The 18,837-nt window shown below is 40.1% G+C and overlaps 1 protein-coding gene across 5 annotated transcripts in view; it reads left to right on the top strand.

The window, feature by feature from the left end:
* Nucleotides 1-2,378: 2,378 nt before the first annotated feature.
* Nucleotides 2,379-18,837, top strand: part of AP1S2 (adaptor related protein complex 1 subunit sigma 2) — a 28,929-nt gene continuing 12,470 nt past the window's right edge. For 3 of the 5 annotated variants that reach the window (XM_042973710.1, XM_042973708.1, XM_042973707.1), the window contains exons 1-4: nt 2,384-2,663; nt 4,840-5,018; nt 11,928-12,036; nt 12,651-12,788. In XM_042973710.1, the coding sequence (XP_042829644.1) occupies nt 4,840-5,018; nt 11,928-12,036; nt 12,651-12,788 (426 nt within the window). In that variant the 5' untranslated portion in view covers nt 2,384-2,663. Of the gene's footprint in view, nt 2,664-4,839; nt 5,019-11,927; nt 12,037-12,650; nt 12,789-18,837 lie in introns of all 5 variants that reach the window. The other 2 variants (XM_042973711.1, XM_042973709.1) reach the window with 2 other exon arrangements.

Genomic DNA, 18,837 nt, shown 5'->3' with positions numbered 1-18,837 from the left:
GAAATCAGGACCACCCAGATAACAAAAGCAGAGGATTAAAAAAGATACCCTATTAACATGACAGATGAAGAAGATACTAGGTGAGAATCCGTATAGAAGAAAGCCCACAATTTGGAACATGTGGGAATCAAAGTCAAGCAGTTAATTACTAACAAAGACAGTAACAGTGCTTCTTTTGTCTTCCACAGTGAATGCACAATTAGCACTTAATACTAAGGCTGGGGAAAAACCATCTATAATCTACTGAAAAAGACCATGTGCTTCTATAAATTTTGTTCTTATACACTTGCCAAAAAAAGAGGACATATTAACAAAATAATGGGCCCTGCATTGTTAATTGCTAGGTTGTTTGCAGTTGTGCTGTTGCTATTAGAATTTAATAAGCTATTCCTTCTCCTAAATTAATAAGCAGCCAAGATTATGTAATAGCTGCTTTCAGCTGCTAATTATTTTTCCCATAATTCCTTTCCCCCACTACCCTCCCACCCCCACCTTTTCTTGGCTAGGAGCACCAGAGACTGCCAATATGTCATCAGCAAGACTCCTGTCTTCATTTTCAGAACCACAGACCTACATTAGGAACATAACCAATGACTTTAAACTTAGAGGTGGTTATCTTAGGAACCTCGTTTGTACAGAAAAAGAGAAAAACAGCATTTGGATCTAGAGGACAAGTTTTCATTGCATAGTATTAGATCTATCTTTGAACTGACTAATGGCATCTGTTTTGTGTAGTAAGGGAGAAATGGGGCATTAACATGTGACTTTGGAGAATGACTACTCAGGAAGCAGAGAGAAATTTGGGCAGGGGGCCTAAAGACCACAGAAAGCCAGCTCTGTGCCTTCTGTCGATCACTTGTTTAATATCCCAGCATACATTATCATATATATTTGTAGGAAATTTTCCTAGCAGTATAGTTGTGCTCAAAAGGGAAGGTATTATACATTTTTATTTTGTCAAATAAGGGCATTAAAAATGCCCTCAAATCCCTACTACATACTATCATAGTTTTATAGACCTTTTACCACACAAAAAAGAACACAATCCCTAATAAAGGATTCCTTTAAATTGATTAAATTTAGCTTCGTGGAAAACGTAGCATTTCTTTTTCACTTTGGGCCATTAAAAAATTCTGGCGACTGTGTTTGGGAACCTCTGCAAAAAGGGCATAGCTCAACAAAAGCAATTTTCTAGCTTCCTTTGTAAGAACCTAGGTGACTGGGGTAATGAATAGCATTCAACATGAGAAACCCGTGGCTGTTCAAGCAAGGTCACTTAATCCCGTGGGGCTCCCCTTTCCTCATCTGTAAAAGATGAGTCGGACTAGATGATTCATCCATTCTTCTCATTCAAAAAAATACGGACATCCATTATGTGCCAGGCACAAAACTCAGCACTTTGGTTCTTAACAAATCTATCATTTTATAGTCCTCATCGGTCAACTCCCATTTATTAGATGTGTTATCTATCAGGCAGTGAACTAGGTTGGGACGCAAAATGAATAAAATTCAAAACGTGCTGAATAGAGGCAAATGGATACGTGGGGATGCAAAATGAGTAAAACTCAAGATGTGCTAAACAGAGGCTAATGAACGTGTGGGTGAAAGAGGGATTCGTTCTTACAGGGTTTGAGGGTGAGGCTTCATAGATGTAACATTTGAGAGGAAGTGCATGCCAGGCAGAGCAAGTCTTCGGCAAGGCTTAACTGGAACACAGGCGGCTTTGGGGGCGGGGGGCGCGAGTCCGTGTGAAGGAAGTGGGATCTCAAAGACGAGATGCGGTCGGGGCTTTTCGGCAGAGAACGGACAGTAATTCATCAGGTCCGCAGCACTGAGGACTGGCGAGACAAGCCCAGGGAAAAGACACTCGCACGGCTTGGGGCAAAAGGTGTCTAGGGCTGTAGCAGTGCAATGGGAAGGACGTGCAGGATTCCAGGCAGTTTGGAGGCAGAATGATTGCAAAAGGCCCTCTGAACGCGTGCACGAGCTCCTCGACAGAGCTGACTTGTTTTCCCCAGAGGTGCAGCACTCCCTCACTCTCCTCACCATCACCACCGGCAGTGACGCCTCCCCGCCCCGCCCTCTTTGGGCACGGAGAGTTATCGGAGCTCGAACTTGGCTCTTGGCGATCCTGACCTTCCCTGCCCCGCACAGCGGGGTCGACAAAGGGCACCTCGGAACCCTGCGCTCCCACCACTGGATAGGTGAGGTAGCCGCCCGCCCGAGTTCCGAAGGTACGCGCAGGAGCGCGCAGGCGCGCAGGCCTCGGCAAAAGCCGCTTCCGGGTCACGTGGCCTAACTTCCGGCCGGGACCACGCCTCTCGGTAGAGACGCGGCCAATCGGCCTCCTTGGAGTGCGGTCACCTGCGCTGCCTCCGGTGCCGTTGGCAACGGTCGAGCTGCTTCCCGCGCGTCGCCCAGCCCGCCCCTCCGCTCGCCGCAACCCCGGCTCCTCCCTCGTCCGGCCCACAGGGCGGGGTCTGTCGGCTCGCCCTCCCCTCGCCGCCTAAGCCTTCCCTCTGCCAACTGGGTCTCCTCCCCGCGGCAACACGGCTTCTCTTCCTCAGCTCGGCGACAGGGGCTTCCCCTCAGCCGCCGCCGCCGCCGCCCCCGTCGCAGCCGCCGCCGGCCGAGCCACGCCGTGCCCGCGGCCCGCGGCCGCCGTAAGTCCCGGGGAGCGAGCGGGGGCGTCGGGGACGGGGAGGCGAGAGGGAGGATTGGGCGCGCCCTCCGCCGCCCCGCGCGCGCCCCGACGACCCCACCCCGTGTCTGGCCGCTGGCCCCCCAGTGGGGCGCCGCGGCCGGCAACTCACTTCTCTCCGCGTCCGCGCCCCTCTCCACTCCTCACCGCGCCCCGAGGATGCGGAGCCCCCGCGGCACCTGTGGTTCGGGAATCACCTCAAGTTTTGCGGGGCATTTTCGGGAGGGGCTCGCGGCCCGGGGCGGCCGAGGACCCTTGGCGCCCCCTGCGCGGCGGCGAATGCCATTGTCTGCCCCGCTCCTAGCCCGTCACCTCGCTCGGGCTCGGTCAGTGATGGAGTGCGGCCCCGTGGGGCGGCGGGGAGGCGTCGGAGACGGCCGGACGGAGGAACGCTGGCCCTGAGCCCGCTCCGCGGCCGAGCCTATTGTTTTTAATACCAATCTCGAGGAACTGGGGTGGCCTGTGATTTGCGGCAAAATCAAAGCATTAGTTTTTAACTCGAGGGAAGGAATACTTGTGCTTCGCAACCGGGTATCGTCCCATGTTAGCACATAATTATTTTAAAGAGTGAATTATTTATTCGCCCTATGAAGTGGTAGGGAGGGGATACAGACAGCCTTGAGCTCGTACTCTTTTTCCAAAGCAACCCCCACCCTTCCAGGTCATCAGGGTCCGGGAATAGGGGTCTGTTGTTCTCAAAGTTCTGGTAACGGGTCTGCGTTAAACCCGTTGTCCAGTTGATGCTTTACTTGCTGTCCCCCTTCGAATGCCGCTATCTTAACAGGACTCGTATGGGGGGCACTTTGATAACAAGAACGTCGTTCGTTTATTTTGTGCCAGGGAAGATTTGAAGTGAGGTGTAATAAGCCGATTTTATTTAACTTAAATATAGAGTATTAAAGTTAAATTGCCACCTCATAAATTGCTAAATATCTTTCTTGTTGATGCCCGTTTGGATTAGTACGAAAAACGTCACTAATTTCTTAGGGAAATTTAGAGCCCGGTTTATTCTAAATTGGTTGTGTAAATTTCCCCACCCCATATTCAAATTTAAGATGGTGTGGTGCATATTAAGAATCAGGCTGGAATCTTGTAGTAACGCTGTTAAAGGAACTTAAAATAGTTCACAAGGGGGAAAAAAAACCGTGTCTGAATTCTACCTTTAAATTACTTTTGTAGAAACAATGCCTACCTGTTTGCAGTTGAGAAGACCAGTTGAATTACAAAAAGCTTTCCTTGAAAATTAAACATCTGAACAAATCAACAGATTCGAGATTCCAAATACACATATACAAAATAGTTTAAGTAAAATACACCAGAATTCAGCATCCACTCCATCTGTAGATGCCTTTTTTAATTGTTTCAAATGAAGTATTTCGTGTAATGTCTCTGCATGTGTGTACCTCTTATTTTGGCTTTTAGAGGTTTATATTCTCTGTCATATTATTACAGTAGCCCACTTTATTGTGTGCATATTTATGCTGGAATTTTTAAAAAGTGAAGATGAGAAGAGATACTTAAACATCAGGCTTTTATTAGGAAAAATGTGCCTTTGTGGGGTTTTCTCTGGGTTAATATTTGAGATCTTTTGTTTTGCTTAAGATATATAAGCATAAACTGAAGAGGGCATCCTAAGTGATAGCAGTCTGTCTACAAGTAATTCAGCCTGGAACTGGAACAGCCTCACGGTGAAAAACAGGACTAGATCTGCTGTTTCTTTCAAATGTGTCTGAACCAGTTGGTGTCAACAGTTCTCTTTTGAAGCATACAGAGAATGTGAAATGTATAGCCCTGGCAGACAGTAGTTTCTGAAATTGTAAGAATTATCTTTCTTTTTCCTCAAAATTTTCACTCTGGCTTTTTACCTGTTCCCCCCCCCCCCCCCCCCCCCACTGTTCTCTAAACTTAGGTGGAAAGGGATGGGGTGGGAAGATTTACATCTGGTCAGAAGATCTTTCTACAAGAATTTCTTTCTACAAGAATTTCTACAGAATTTCTACTGGCGTAGAAATACTGATGGTTGCTAATCATTTGTCAGTCAAAGGCCCTGCCCCCAAAGCTTCTCTGTGAAACATGTCCTCTTAATCTCTACTGAATCAAAGTGTTGCATGTAATCTTGGTTCTATTTATCTTAACAGATGCAGTTTATGTTGCTTTTTAGTCGTCAGGGAAAGCTTCGACTGCAGAAATGGTATGTCCCACTGTCAGACAAAGAAAAGAAAAAGATCACAAGAGAACTTGTTCAAACCGTTTTAGCACGGAAACCGAAAATGTGCAGCTTTCTTGAGTGGCGAGATCTGAAGATTGTTTACAAAAGGTATAATTTTTATTTCTCAGAAAGATGAAATAGTAGAATCAAATATTTGGTCACTTGTAATGTGGTAATGGCAAACTTTTAAGAAATGACATTTATAAATAATGAATAATGATTTAGATGAAAAAGGTTTAAGTCAAAGCTTTGTATTTTTAAAATAACTGCTATTTTGCTTGATTACCCAGGCAAAAAGATAAAATCAGGAAAGTCGATTGAAAACTAATTATGTAAATAAAGGCATAAATGATTATTACTATTTAATCTTTTTAGAAAAATGCAACGAATTTATGTCTTTGCAGGTGAATATGGGGCCGTATTTTAAATGGTGTAATTCTCTGAATTTAAACAAGCCTTTTCCCTCCACCCCCTTCTTGAAAATCTATACAGTAATGACTGATACTTGACATGCCTTTTTTCAGACTTTTACAATCTTATGAACACAACACCTTGGATGCATAGACCATTTCAGTCATATAGATGTTTTGAAACTATGTATATACAATATCTCTTTACTAGTGTTAACTGATTTGAAGTATACTTGTGGTGGAGGTGTAATTAGATCTGATAATTTTGGGAAGAATAGATTTTTAAATTTTTGGTGTTGCAAAATGTCGCACACATTTGCTTGAACGCTAAGCTTTTATTTTTTATTTTTTTTAAGTTTATTTTTTAGAGAGAGAGCGAGCGAGCGTGAGCAGGGGAGGGGCAGAGAGAGGCGGGGGACAGAGGATCCAAAACAGGATCTGCAGTGACAGCAGAGAGCCCGATGCAAGGCTCAAACTCACAAACCTCGAGATCATGACCTGAGCCGAAGTCGGATGCTTAACCGACTGAGCCACCTGAGGGCCCCTGAACACTAAGCTTTTAAAAAAATGTACGTCTTGGGGCGCCTGGGTGGCTCAGTCGGTTAAGCATCCGACTTCGGCTCAGGTCATGATCTCACAGTTCGTGAGTTCGAGCCCCACATTGGGCTCTGTGCTGACAGCTCAGAGCCTGGAGCCTGCTTCGGATTCTGTGTCTCCCTCTCTCTCTGCTCCTCCCGCTCTCATGCTCTGTCTCTGTCCTTCAAAAATAAAATTTAAAAAAAACCATAAAAAAATGTACGTCTTTATTAATATCTGAAAGTCTTTCAATACCTTAAAATACATTTCTCAAGATTGGGCTAATCAGGTTAAAAGAAATATAATTACTTTGCTCTCCATTTCCCTTCCCTTACAAATAATTTACTGGATTTAAGATGAGTGTTTCTGCATGTCAGAAATTGTCTTCTGTAGGGAAGTGCAGGGAACTAACAGGTATGGGCTGCAAGGAGAGTTGAAGAGAAGTCTGGGTTTTATCTCCATTTCCTTTATTCCACTCTAGGTATGGATGCGTTTTTTTTGGTGGGGGAGATGGCAGAGGAAGTAATGGAGATTATAGGACATCGAGAATATTTTAAATACCATAAACTCCTCTTTCCAGTAGAATAAATTTAGTCATCTTTGGGTGATTTTGTATCCAGTGTTTGTTTTAGTACTTGTTGAGAAAATCATAGCATTTTAGAGCTGAGAGAGGTCTTAGAATAATCTAGTCAAGTGATTGTTTTAAAAAGCTTGTTGCCCCCAAGGTTAGAACCCTAAATGAAACAAGTGGAAGTGGAGGTGCTCTCATGAAATCAGGACTGGGATCTTATACCCCTGCTCACTTGGCCTGTACCCTCTGCATAGGAGAAGTGTTTTTTTTGTTTGTTTGTTTTAAATAAAACGCTACTTTGTTTTTAATGTTTATTTTTGACACACACACACACACACACACACACACACACACACACACACAGTGTAAGCGGGGGAGGGGCAGAGAGAGGGGGGAACACAGAATCCAAAGCAGGCTCCAGGCTCTGAGCTGTCAGCACAGAGCCCAATGTGGGACTCAAATCCACAAACCATAAGATCATGACCTGAGCCGAAGTAGGATGTTTAACCAACTGAGCCACCCAGGTGCCCCTAAAATGGCTACTGTTGATTAAACTTCAATTTTAGAAAAGAAGAATTTGGGAGACCTTACTTGTTCAAGGTCACGTTCTAGTTAGTGACTGACATGGAGACTAGAACTGAAATATTAAGCCTGGAGGCACAGGTTTTAAATGGGGATGAGAAAAGAGCACATATGTATTTCTTAAAAGATCCTTATAATAGGAGAATGGGTAAGGGGAGCACCGGGACTGGCACCTGAGGGGTCTCTTAAGGAGACCGCATTATAATGAGGCCCTGAAGGAAGACTGCTGCTGTGTGCACAGCAGGTGGAGAGAGCTGTTACTATGAGGTAAGTTTTAGAAGACTTGGTGGCTGCTAAAAGGGGGGAGGGCAGTGATTCCACATTTCTGGTTCAGCTGACGGGTAAATAGGAGGTAGCAGACATGTTGACTTTGCGATGCCTGTATGACTTCCATTTGAAGATGCCTAGTTTTCTCGGGGCGGGTGTGGAAGTCAGGGGGGGAAACGAGGCATAAAGTGTTAGATCACCAGCATTCAAAGGGCAAGCAAAGGGTGTATTGTATAGGGTCAGTAACGTCAGGGAAAGGGAGAGAGTTTTGCAAATTAAGTTACCATTGCCAAAATTGCAAAAACAGTTTAAATGAAGAAAAGAATCTTTTAGGTTTTACAATGAGAGTTCATAAAATGCCATCTGTGGGAACATTTTCAGTGAAATAGTAGGAACAGAAGTCTCGAAGAAATGGAGCAAAGTGTGAAGAAGAGGTGGAGACTTTTAAACACCAAGTGTAGACTATTTGGGGAGCTTTGCTCCGAAGATACGAAGAGGTGGTAACCACCCATAGATGCAGGAGTCGGAAACAGGGTTTTTAAAAAGGTGCGAGTGACTTAAGCTTATTTCTAGATAGGGGAAGGAGTCCCCCGTGTGGAGGAGGAAAATACCAGCAAGGGAATCAATCCCAGGAATCGAGATTCATTGCAGCAGGCAATGGCCTGTTAAACAGAGGGAAAGAAAGCACTCATTGGTATTCCCGCACACAGGATTCAGCCCACCTACGTCGGGCCGCCACTTTTTCTTATGAAGGGCTATAAAGGGTAATCTAACCTGACTCTGATACTTGTATCAAGCGGCTATAAACAAAAGGTGCACTTAAAAAACAGCTTTATTGAAATAAAATTCACCTACAGAAGTTAGAATCTTCAGTCAATTTTTCGATACATCTGCCCCATTTCATACTGAAAACCTCATGTTTTATATTTAAGGACATATTCTTTGTAAGGACATATTCATAGAAACAGGTGATTTTTTCCCCCTTAGTCCAGCTGGAAGAGAAGACCTTTTTAAGCAAAAGAGCTATCACTTCTGAGAGATTGTGAACCAGGACTCTGGCTGTTCCTGTCAGTAAGTGGTCTTTAGGTCTTCCTTCCCCCCTTTGTCTCAGCCACATTCTTCTTGCTGAGTATTTCACTTAAACAGTTCCCCCTCTTGGGGAGCAGGTTGGGGGGGGTTGATAGGGATAATATAGCTGAAAATACAGACTGAAAATCAGGGTACTTGAGTTCTGCTTGGTTCGCACCCTTAACTAGTTTTGTAACTTTGAACAAGTCATTTTTCCTTTTTTCCTCATCTCTGAAATAAATGCTCTTGAAGATCCCTTAAAGGCTGAAGAGTGTATTTTATGCAGCATGCTACGGAAGAGGCACTAGATTAAAGTTTTACAATGAGTTTAAAAATACATAGGTCCAAATTACTAGTTTGAGAATTTGCCAGAATACCTTCTTTTCTTTACTAACAAAATAATTTTTAATGACATACCGGTGGGATTGAGAACAGTTTCGTTACATTCACCCATAGTCAGCTGACACTTAGCTGACTGCAGAGAAGTCATGTGTTTTGAGTATAAGAATAGGCACTTTCAGATGTTCTCTGAGTGCCAGTAATTAGAGTAAGCCTTAATCCACTGTGCTAAAAATAACCAAACATGCCTTTCTTCTTACTAGTCTATTATTAATTTTACTTCAGATTTAGACTTACAAATATGTACTAAGAAAAAATGAGCTCATAATTGAATTTTTTAAAAAGCATTTGGCTCAAAAATAGGGTTCTCTTGGTAATCTTTTACTAAATCAGTGTAACACCATTTACTTCACTGCCTCTTCAAACCTCTTAAAATACTGCCTATTCAGTTTTAATGTTTGCCAGGTGCAGGATTACTCTATTTAATACAGTTCCTGGTTATTGTTTTTAATATAAAACTTGGGCTTTGGAGTCAAATTGCTGTTCCTAGGGAGGTTACTCAATTAAGCCTGGGTCTCCTGTAAATGCAAGTAATAATGGTATCTTTCTAGAAGAGTTGTGAGGATTCAAATAGTAAAATATGCAAAAGCCTCAGCTAATATTTAGTGTCTCATTCAGAGGGAGGACTCAGTGAGTCTTACCTGTCACTATTCTGTTTCTTCAGTAAGCTTTCTGTAAAGTGGTGTCTTAGAATCCTGATAACTAGCTGTTCACTTACAGCAAAGAATTTGTTTACTTTGATGGTCCTTTGTCCATTCTACATTTAGGTAGAATTGCAGGATTTTTAAAATACTATCAGCTGATGCTTAGACACATCAGTCCTGGTGGTATTGAAAACAGTTCTTTAATTTTAAGTTTATTTATTTTGAGAGAGAGAGCAAAAGAGAGAATATCCCAAGCTGTAGCACAGAGCCTGATGCAGGGCTAGAACTCAAGAACTGTGAGATCATGACCTGAGCCAAAACCAAGAGTTGGACACTTAACTGACCGAGCCACCCAGGAGCCCCCAGTCCTTGTGATAGTTAAGTTAATATTTCCAAATGATTCTACAGTTGAAGACCGATGACTAGTATTTCAGGGCTGTTTATTTGTAAGAAGGCAGCACTGGCAGTACTGTGGATGAGGAGCAAGGACCATGGGGCAAGCATTCGATTACTTAACATTAGCATTGTCGAAATGCTGACAATTAAGACTAAAAGGAATTTTACTATTAGTAACTGACTTAGTAAATTCTTTCTAATGGGATTATTGAAATAGCACCCTGTTCATGTGCGCTGTTCATGGCTGTTTTTTTTTTTTTATCTACCATTTTAATGCCAGTTCCTTAAATTTTTAGTTTGCTTAATTCAGGGACTTGTAACGTATCATTTGTATCAATTTCCCCAAATTCAAAACTATTTGGTGAGCATGGGTTAGGGAGGATGGAGAATTGAAACATCCCATTGCCTGTTAAACAGATAAAACCATAGGGTAGGAAAGAGAGGAAACACTTTGTTAAAGTTGGAGGTGGTGCCCTGTTATGTCCTTCATGCTAATAAATGAACACATTGGAAAGCCCCCTCTCTAAGACTGCAACAGACTCTCCTACCATTTTAAATCTTACTGAATGTGTGAGTCAGAATGGACACAGCAGAAAAGTCAAGCTGTGGATGACAAGGGAGTCCCTAAGGTGGAGTGGGAAAAGGCCTGGAGTTGATGTCCGAAGATCAGATTTCTTGTCCCAGAGCAACCACTTGGCAGACCCTGTACTCTTGGGGCCTCAGTTTTTTTGTCCTCTACCCCCCACCCCCAGTCAAGGATGATGGTGCTTGCTGTTGGAAAGATCAAATAATTGATCTTAATCAGTTGATAATATTAAAATTAATAGAGGATTCTGTAAATACTAGTTACTCTCATACTGAAGAGCAGAAATTCATTGGGTTCCAAAACAGATTATGTGTTTGCATATATTATTTTCCATCAATGCTATGAGCAGTAGTTGCTCATCGTGTTTCCCAAAAATCCCTTAAATGCTCCTCAGTGAAAATTACAATCTAAACTGAGACTTGTTAAGAATGTCATAGGTGTTTTGTTTTTTGTTTGTTTCAAAAGCCTTTAATACACTTAAACCATTTGAAAATGTTCTTTTAATCCTCCTCAAAGGACTTGGTCATTGTTTGCTATGCCTCAAGGTTGTCTTAAGTTTTGGCTTCCTTGAGTCAAGTATAGTCTAGTCCCATGTGCTACAATCCTAATTTGGAAGAGAATATTTACTTTTCCAATCTTATTCTTCATGAAGGGTAAATAACCAAAACTTTCATTTAACAGGTAGAACTTGGAAAATTTGAGGACAGGTTTCAGTTTTCCCCTGTTCTCTTTCTCTAACTTCTGTAAAAACAGAGCTGTTCTTTTCTTGGAGTTTATTCCACAGATCTAGAAACCACCTTTTAAAAAACAATTTTATGCTATTAGAAGTCAAGATAGTAGTTACCCTTTGGGGTGGCAGGTGGTGAACTGGAGAGGCTAGGGGAGGGGATTTAGGAGTTCGATAATCTGTTTCTTGATCAGGGTGCTGATACACAGGTGGGTTCACTTTGAAAACTCCTTAAGCTGTACATACATGATTTGTGTTCTCTTTGTGCATATTAACGCTCCAGTAAAACATTTTGAGACATTGGCTTCGCATTGACAATATCTTCAATAAGTCCTTTAGTCGGAAAGTTTATCTTCTTCCCTGTTTACTTGTAGTTTGCATTAATCACAGTGCATTTTGTTTTAGTTAAGTAAACACAAGATCGTATTTCATACAATTGAGGGCCGTTGTATTTCATTCAATGTGTTTTGTAACTGGGTCCAGCTATGTTTTAGAATATTATATGTATTTCTATGAATATTCTTAGAAAGGAGCCTGAAAGGAAGAAGAGCAGAATAAGTTTCTCTTTCTAGATGGTGTGATTTGAGTGATTTTTTTTTTCTTGCCTGTACCTTTCAAACTTTCTCTATATGCATTCATTACTTTTGCACTCCGGGAGGGAAATAATCTACACTGTTGTAAAAGGGAAAATGAATTGTTTAAGTATGGGATCTTTCACAATAGGGTATGAAAATATATTTAGAAAACATGATTATAGAGTAAAATTTTTTCCACATTTGCTTTTGTTACAGATATGCTAGCCTGTATTTTTGCTGTGCTATCGAGGATCAGGACAATGAGCTAATTACCCTGGAAATAATTCATCGTTATGTGGAATTACTTGACAAGTATTTTGGCAGTGTGAGTAGTATTTTGTTTTAGAAAAATGAATGCCATAGTATCTTTTTTTAATCTTTTCTGTAACAAGTTTATTATTTGATTGTCTTGGGGATTCTGACTCTTTGAAAGTAACTGCAGGAGAGGGAAGGGCTGACTCTGACTCTTGCCAGCGTGCACAGCCACTTAACTGCCGCAGTGCTTGACCCCGCTGCCTCATTTGATGACGGTCGTGAGAATAAGGTTTAAAATAGTGAAACGGAAAGGAGTTCAACTGCAGAGATTAACATTCTGGAAGTGCTTAATATAGAATTTAGATTTGGTAAGCAGTCACGATCACATTATCCGGGAAATACGTATTTGAAAAGATCAGTTTTTGTGAGTAGAAAATTATTAAGTTGCCCATGTTGGGAGCTTCCAGAATCAGGTCTTTCTTACTTAGCTTGTAGGCGTTGTGTTTCCAAGTACTTGAGATTTGAGAAATATGCTGACTAAATTGATGATGCTTAGTTAGCAAGATTGCCATCTTTAGAGAGAATTAAGATGGATTTGCTCTGATCAGATTTTATTCACTACCTGATAGTGGGTAAGTACCTTTTGCTTTTTTCAGTTTTACCATTGTTTTCCTTGCTTTTCAGGTGTGTGAACTTGATATCATCTTTAATTTTGAGAAGGCTTATTTTATTTTGGATGAGTTTCTTTTGGGAGGGGAAGTTCAGGAAACATCCAAGAAAAATGTCCTTAAAGCAATTGAACAGGCTGATCTACTGCAGGAGGTAAGCTAATCAGAGTTCTCTTCGCTGGGCAGTAGCATGTTTTGCTCTTGCCAGGGAAGTCTCAGTTGTGCTCCCTCATTCGTAGACTCTCAGAAATTACTCTGAAGCATGCTTGGCATGTAGTGTCCATGTACAGTTTCTTGATGGGAATATGTGTCCATCTCATCAACTCAGTTATCTGTGGATGGATTGTTTACTTTGGAGATGGTCTGTCATAATGATGGCCCATTTTTGGACCCTAAAACACGAGAGTCTGAACCTTTAGAGGACAGACTAAGAAGGGAAAAGATTCATCAAGATAACAGGAATTTGAGAACTCTCCATCCGTTGTTGTGAATTACTTACTTACGGTAACCCCTGTTCTCCATCAGTTGACTGTGAGACTGTGGTGTTTTCATCCCAGATTGGTTCATATTTTCACCTCATGTCCATTAAGTGCAAGTGTTAGCCAAGCAAATGACAGTGTTATAATTACACTTTTTGTAGACGTCTGTAGTTTTATGTTAGCAAGACTAACTAAAAGGTAGTTGGCCTTCTCTTGGCTCTTTTGAAATAACAAACCGTGTTCTGTCAAATGACTGTGTTCTTATTTTGCCTTGATATCTATCACGAGAGCCATTTATAAACCATCTTCCCTTTCCAGTTTCCATAGTTGTCCTGGGTTAACTGTGTATTTGTTGTTTCTGGACCTTCAATTTCCGAAGTTTAAAGTTTCACAGATAGGGCCACCTTTTTCAAAAAACTTAAGGATACCTTAATTCAGATACCAAGTTGAATTATGCTTTAGCAGTAATTGTGGTTTTAATCAAATAGAAAGGAGTAGTGAATACAAAAAATGTATGTTTTCATTAAGATAATTGCCTTTTTTACTATGAAAGGAGGCTTTAAATGCAGTTTTTTAGCATTTCTGCTATAACAGAAATGTGAACTAAGAAGAGTAAATCTCTTTTTGTCCATTATAATTTCTAGTGGGCCCCTGTGGGAGGAAGGGCCTCAATAATGGCTCTGCATCAGTCACTGACTGGGTCAGTTGTGAGGATTGCTCAAAGTTGGGACGATATCATCCAGAACATACACCTGTCAAACGTGAGACAACACATTGTGCGTGTAATGATCTCGAGGTACCAAAACAGTGGTTAAGATGCCTGCACCAGTGGAATCTTTGGTTGGCAGCCCTGATGCCATCCGCTGTCAGTAGTGAAAGGGGCACGGCGCCTTTCCTGAGTGCGTACAGCTCGCCGCGGTGCTTTATTCATTGATTGCAGACATGTCACTGGGGAGATTCTTTTTTAACATCTGATATTCTGACCACAAGCTCATATGTGGTTTTAAAGTTAGCACCCCCTTATTTTGCTGTTTACTAATCAGACTTTTCTAAAAATTCGGTTAAAAGCAGAATCAGGAACTATGAATTTTTCATTTTGTCTCTTCCCTTGTTCACTTTTATATTCTGTTATTATGGAGCTATATTATGTCAGATCCTGGTATTTCCTCCAGGTTCTTCATCATTTCTTGATTAATTCCATCTGCCTTAAAACATTTTAAAGTTCTTGAAGTTCACCTTTTAATATATTTTTTTCTGGAGAGTAGTGTTTAGGGTACTGATCTCTCCTGTGTCTGGACTGTTGTTTAAACTACTGGGAACTTGCTATTGACTTTGTAAATACGGCAAATGTACTAAGTTTACTTTATAGCATGTGTTGAGTATTTGATGTATCGGGGATAAAAACGTTAGTTCAAGTCCATATTTATTTGTAAGTGTGTGTGTGTGTGTGTGTGTGTGTGTGTGTGTGTATCTCCCCTATTAAAGTATTTTAATAGTAAATAATACCTCCCTTTTTGAAGCAGTATTTTTTTTTATCTTTAGTAGAAAGGAGTAGAGAGAAGCATGGGATGTCTATGGTTCCATGTAAGATTTTCCTTACCCTGTCTCACCCTAGTTTAAAAAAAATTTTTTTGACTGCTATTAATTACAGTTTCTTACCTTTTGAAGAGAACTTTTGCCCAGTTTCTTATCTGTGACCTTAACGTCATTTTGTACATAAACCAAAGTGATAGTACATTAAGACAGTTTCTATTTGGTGTCTGAATAAACCATTTTTCTCAATGTAGCCATTCAGTTCTTGAGGAGGCAGAATGTGGCTAGTCTGTTCTGAATTTAGAGTGAGTTATAATACATTGCAGATTAAGGCTTTTATGAAGCCAAGCTAAAGTCTCTTTGTGGCAGTAAGGCTTCAGATGATTCTGTTCAGGTTAACCTGTTACTCATTTAGCTTATTTGCCAACATACTGTCACAAATCCAGGGATGACAAGATGATTGTTTCCTAAAATAGATTCATTTATATGTTGATACATGATACATGTTTACATCTCTAGGAGAGTATTTGAATATTATGTTCATAAAATAGTGGAATAAGATGAGAAAAAGCATTCCACAGACTGCTAAGTTTCTAAAATTTCTAAATTTGCTAAAAATTTCCCTTTTACCCAATTTATATAAACATGTTTTGATTTGTTTAGGTAGTCCTTTAACAGGCAAACAGGGCAGACCATCAGGTGATAAAGTAGGTTTTCTCTTAGCATACTACATATAGTCAGTCATGAGATCAGGTCTGGACACTATGACAACAAAAAAGAACTATGAAATAAAAAAAAAAAAAAAAGAACTATGATGAGAGCTAATGCTTACTGAGTATGTATTTGTGAAGCATCCTGTGCTAATCGTCAACATGCCCTGAGAAAGATCATGAGTACCTTTTTAACAGATGACGAAGGAGAGGCTCAGTGAGGTTCCAGCAACTGGTCCTAGCATTCCAAACCCAGATCTGCTAGACTTCAGAGCTGTGTGAAATCTTAACCACTGAGCTCTGTCCATCTCTCCCTTCCCCCATCGCCCTCCCCACACACACCCCCCCCCCCCCCCCCACTTTGTGTATTGTCTTGGTATGTGTATTTTAAACCTTCTGTTTTAGGTACCAACTTCTGTGTTTTTCAGGAATAAAGAGATTAATCATTCTGGAGGTTTTTCTGTATGGAACAGAATAGATTTTCTAAGATACCATTTTTTACCTTTTATACTGAAGATTTTCATTGTCCACATTATCGGTAATTGGTATTTTTCAGTTGGATGCATAAATAATAATTGTTTAAATCGTTTCTTCTCGGATTTATCTAAACTCCTGGATTTATAGTAGCTCTTTTGGTCTTAAAATTTGGGATATAGTATTCATTTAGCCTATGTCATGAAATGATTTTGCTTCCAACATTGTAAATATGGCTGTAAAGACACTCATCTAAATGCAAGTTTAAATTTGTGGAGGGCCTAATTAATTACTTTTCCATGTATTGTGACTTTTCTATTTGGTGTCAGGTCTTTTACTTGAATTGACTATTTCTAGACACCAAAGATGCCTTTAAATTTATAATGCAAATATTTGTTGGCTTGATGTTACATGGGAAATCGCAAAATAATTTTGATTTTAGACCTTTTAAAATCTGTGAAATATACATTTCCTTAAGAATGTTTTTCTTCAGAAAAATTTCTCTTTTACCTGATTTGTATATATGTCACATAGTTTGTTCAGGTAGTCCTTCGTTTTATAGACTAACAGGACAGACAGTCAGTGGATATGGTAGCTGTTCTATTAGCATATTATAATCAGTAATGAGAACATAACATCAATGGGTATTTGAATAATTGCTACAATATCAGACACTGTGATCAAATAATAAAGATCTTTTTTATTTTATTTAATTACTTGGTAAATAGTGGTTCAGTTTTGACATTTCTAGACTGAACTGTACGTGTATTCCTCTTGGTAATTGTTTCTGTGAATACATAGATTTGGGGGTAAAGCCCAGAAAAATTGGTCTATTATCCAATTTTTAATGTCTGTTGGAATTTAACACGTTTTCTTAACATGCCACTGGTACTTGATTCTTAAATTACTAAAGTGCAACATGCTGAGATTACTAAACTGACATTCTTTGCAATACTTGGAACATTCCACCTCTCCACCCACACCACCAATTAAGTGCCTATTTTAAGCCAGCTTTTTGTGGGGGAGGACCTGGGGGAGTGGTACAGTTGATTTATAAACATACATGTAATGACCAAGGAAATGTAGAGTGCATTTTCTTTGTAAAGTCAGGCACTTACCAGTTTTTCTCTGCTCCTTAATTTTATAGAGCCAGAATGAAGAATGGGGAGGTTTGTCTGAGGATATCTTATGATAAAGAGCAGTCTAAGGCTTTAGTCCCTTTGACCCCCAACTTATTTCTTGGTAACTACTAAATTTACCATCTTTGTGGCATGGATAAAGTGGGGTGTTATGCAAAGACTGTTGCACGTGAGATGATTTCAAGTCCTTGCCTGATCCGTGAAGATCAAATAGTTAAATACCGGGCGTCGGGCTTTAACCTCAGCGGTAGATGCATGATGGTGTTGATCAGCGCTTTGAGATGTGTCAGCCTTTCTTTTTTATACTAACAGCATCATTTTGAAATTTGTGGGGGTTTTCCTTTTGAGCTTTGTTTGCTGTTGGTATTGTTTCTCACAAAGTAATCTGAGAAATGAAAAATAAGTGAGGTACCAAAAGCAAGCATTACACTTATGAATTTGCTTCTACTTCGAGATGATCCACTTTATGAATAGATTCACTCAGATTTGCAGTTGTTAATCTGCCTCAGCTAGAAAGTGGTGCTCTGTGGAGAATTAGCGCTGCTAAAATTGATTTGTTTTAGTGCTGGGGCTGCATGATATATCTTAGTACTATGCAACATCTTTGTGGAAGTAATAATAAATCTGTTGGACTGCATAAAAATGGAAAGGTAAGAATCTTAGAAAAAGTGATTTTTAAAAATGAATCTTTTGTAACCTAAAATTATTTTTAAGTAAATAAGTACTTGGAGTATTTAATAACATGCCTTTTAGTATAAAGTTGGGGGGGGGGTTAAATTAAAATCTTGTTAATTAAGAATGGGCATGCTACTCAAACTCGAGAATATTGTACATTGTTTTACAATAGCTAGATATGTTCAAATATTTACAATATCCTTTAACAGCAAAAAGTGTTTTGATATAAATCCTCTTAGGATTTGGTTTAATAAGACAAACTCCTTTGATTCCTTTGTGATTTCCATTGTTTGTTAAAGCCTTTAAGCCTAACCCTTTTTCTTTTAAATTGGGTTAAAAGTTAACAAGGCCAGCGTATTTTAATTTTTTTAAGTGTATTTATTTTGAGAGAGAGAGGGAGAGCAGGGGAGGACCAGAGAGAGGGACGGAGAGAAAGAATCCCACGCAGGCTCCATGGGGCTCAAACCAACAAACCATGAGATCATCACCTGAGCCCAAATTGGGAGTTAGACGCTTAACTGACTGAGCCAGCCAGGCGCCCCCATATTGTAATTTTTTATAGGTAAACTTGATTGGGGTCTGCTAGAACAAACTAGATAAGTAAGGTTTGGTTACATTAATGCTTGAAATGGAAAATACAGAAAGGCAGATGCAGAAAAAACAAAAGGCAGAACAAATCTTGTCTTTCATTTTACGCTTTATAAGAAACAATTTGGCCAATGTCCTTGATCACTGGTTTTCAGGTTCTAATCATTTTGTTCTAGATGTGTTTTTTGAGCTCTGTATTTGCCTGCTTTTCAGAATTTGAGGATTCCCCCCCCCCTTTTATTTTTATGAGTTAAATGAGTTTCATTTTAACTCATTTTGAGCCTGCTCTTGCTACTCTGGGCTAATTGTAATAATGAAAAGTTGGAGTAACTTAAAATCAGTAGCTGTAAATCTGATTTTCAAAGATATTTGACAAGAACCCACAGTAAAATACATGTTTATATCACAGTAGTTACACGCACATAAACTGAAAAAATATTTTGTTAAATAATACTTTTATTTCTTGTGTTGCAATCTCACATTTTCTCTTCTATTTTCTTCGATGCTGATCCTGATCTACTAAATTGATTGCATGAGGCCTAAGACTGGCACCTGCAAAGAGCATATTCCTAGCCGTTGGTGGTGATTTTTTTTTCTTTAAAAAG

Source organism: Panthera tigris, chromosome X (assembly GCF_018350195.1).
Source record: "Panthera tigris isolate Pti1 chromosome X, P.tigris_Pti1_mat1.1, whole genome shotgun sequence".
In the NCBI taxonomy this organism is placed as follows: Eukaryota; Metazoa; Chordata; class Mammalia; order Carnivora; family Felidae; genus Panthera; species Panthera tigris.
The sequence above is the reverse complement of the archived record's forward strand: the minus strand, read 5'-3'. Positions and strand labels throughout refer to the sequence as shown.